Here is a 2527-nt window from a genome sequence, read left to right as displayed (position 1 = left end):
CACCCCTAATCTCCCCTACCTTTTCTCCACTCACTTCCTTTCCCTAATTTTTCCTTAATTCTCGTACTAACACTTACCTCATTCTCCTACTTTCCCTTCCCACATTTCCCGTCACTTTAACCATCTCCCACCTCTTACTTCCCCTACTTTATATCCTATAATTTCCGCTAACTTCTCTCCACTCATTTTCCCTAATCCCCTCCCTCTATTTCCCCTCCTATCATGATCCATAGTCCCCCTTCCATAATTTCTCCATCTTCCCTCCCCTGATTTCACTCACTTCCTATAATTTCCCTTATTGTCCTCTTTTGAATTCCACTCATTTAACCACATTTCTCGTTACTTCCTCTTTCCTTATTTCTCCTCAACCCCTAAATCCCTTCCCGTAATTTCTCATCAGTTCCCCTAATTTCCCTTCATTTCTCATCATTTCTTCTACTTCCACCCAGTAACCTGAAAATGTAATAACTTTGAATTTAATTTAATCCTCCCCCCCCCCTTCCCGATTATTTTATTAAGTTTACTTTAGGTTCACTCGCAAGGAGATCCATAGAGTTGGGATTTATATAATAATCAAAAAAATTCCAGATAATTTTGATTTTGGAACAGAGGATTTCGGAAAGATGTATAGCTATTATTTTAGGCTAACTTTAGAACAGGTAATTTCTTTAATAATTCTAATTTTTACTTTAGGACAAGACATTTTTGATATAAAACGGGAATTTCAGAAAAGAATTTTAATTCTAATTTAGAACAATGGAATTTAAAGAAAATCCTGTTCTAAATTCGGATAATTATTTTTCTTGAGAATGCCGAAAATTATTGAATAAATATTAATATTAATAATTTATTTATACAGGTACTTATTTTGCAATGTGGCATATTATAGGTAGATGGACCGTTACCCTATATAGGGTAACGTGCCCAATAGTAACCAATTTTATTGCCCAATACAACTTAGTATTTTGCATATAAAAATAATAATAAATAATAAAATAATAAAAATAATGAAAAATAAATAAATGAATAATAGAGCTTACCTTGAGTTTCTGAATTTTCCAATAGCTTGTCGCTAGGATTTTTTCCTTGCTGTGCGAAACCGACTAAAGCCAAACCTTTGTAAAGTGCATTTCGTGTCAGATATCCGGTTTTGTTGTCCACTAGTTCCCATATCTGAAAGGGAGAATTATTAATTTTGTAATTACTTCGTGTTCTGATATTTGCAAAGAATGTAGAAATATGAATTTTTTAATGGGTCAAATCAAACATAATATACAGCTGATTTAAAAAAAAATTAATCTGTGTACTTAATTTAAATGGAGATTTTCCTTCCCCAACCTTCACTTCTCCTCGACTCAACCTCATTTCTAAACGTTTCTCCTACATTCTCTATTTTCCTATCAATTTCTCTACTTCCCTCCCTTCATTTCCCCACACTTACCCTGCTACCCCTCCCCTCATTTCCCTACGCTTACCCTAATTTGTTCTCGTATTTCCCCTACTTCCCCTCCCCATATTTTCCAACATTTGGCCTTACTCCCCTCCCTTCGTTTTCCCTACTTCCCTTCACCTCAATTCTTATCACTTCCCCTACTCCCACTAATGCTTCCACCATTTCTTATATTTCCCTTACTTTCCCCTCTATTGTCTCCCGTTACTCCTCCCCTCATTTCCCCTTACTTTTGAAACCATAAAAATTATACTAATTCTACTAAAATATGAAATTAAAAAAAAAAAAGATTTCAATAGATTTCAAAGCTTTCAAAAATGTTTTATAGGTTTTTATTTAATTTTTCAACATTTGTTAAGAAACTCTAAGAGGTATTACAATTTTCAAAATAATTTATGGCATTTAAAAACATTTCAAAAGATTACAAAATTATTTTATAATAATCTGCAAGATTTTAAGGCTATGTTTCAAATTATTCCGATTTTTTTTTCTAATTGCAGGAAAAAAACTAATTTAAAAAGTTGTTCAAAAAGTTGATAAGCGTTCTTAAATGATTTCAAAACAAAAGAAACAACTTTCATTAAGATTGCCATGAAAATTAGAAATGATTTTTTATTTAAAAAAATTAATTTTTAAAAAAATATCTATTTTTTTTTAATTTCGAGAAATCTGGAAGATTTTAAAGCATTTTTTTTTAATTTTGAAAATTTTAGGAACAATTTGAACCTGTTTGAAAGAAACTCCAAAATGTGTCTTTTGGTATAATTTTCACCTTTTTAGTTAAAAATACAATTGTTTGGGTAAAAATTATGCTGCCACGGTTGAGGATTTAACTATATTTTCTTTAAAAAATTTGTTTGCGTTGAAAATTGTTTTTTATACCTGAAAATTCAACTATTCCACTGTCGTTTAAAAATAGATTCATGACTTTAGTTGAAAATTCATCGCTTTGATTGAAAATTTAACTATTTGTTGAAAATCGTCATATGGTGGAGATTGTAGTTCTAACGTCAGTCCCACCAAAAACTTCAGTTAATAAGGGAGGGTTGGGAGAGGGGGGAAGTAGAACTGGAACCG

General features: G+C 31.6%; 1 protein-coding gene across 1 annotated transcript in view; it reads right to left on the bottom strand.

Annotated features, from left to right (window-relative positions):
• LOC117170105 (sorting nexin-8-like) overlaps positions 1-2527 on the bottom strand; it is a 48929-nt gene that overhangs the window by 16135 nt on the left and 30267 nt on the right. Inside the window, exon 3 of the mRNA XM_033356637.1 lies at positions 1041-1173. Within this exon, the coding sequence (XP_033212528.1) occupies positions 1041-1173 (133 nt within the window). The remainder of the gene's footprint in view (positions 1-1040; positions 1174-2527) is intronic.

The sequence above is a fragment of the Belonocnema kinseyi genome, chromosome 3 (assembly GCF_010883055.1).
Source record: "Belonocnema kinseyi isolate 2016_QV_RU_SX_M_011 chromosome 3, B_treatae_v1, whole genome shotgun sequence".
NCBI classification, from domain to species: Eukaryota; Metazoa; Arthropoda; class Insecta; order Hymenoptera; family Cynipidae; genus Belonocnema; species Belonocnema kinseyi.
The sequence above is the reverse complement of the archived record's forward strand: the minus strand, read 5'-3'. Positions and strand labels throughout refer to the sequence as shown.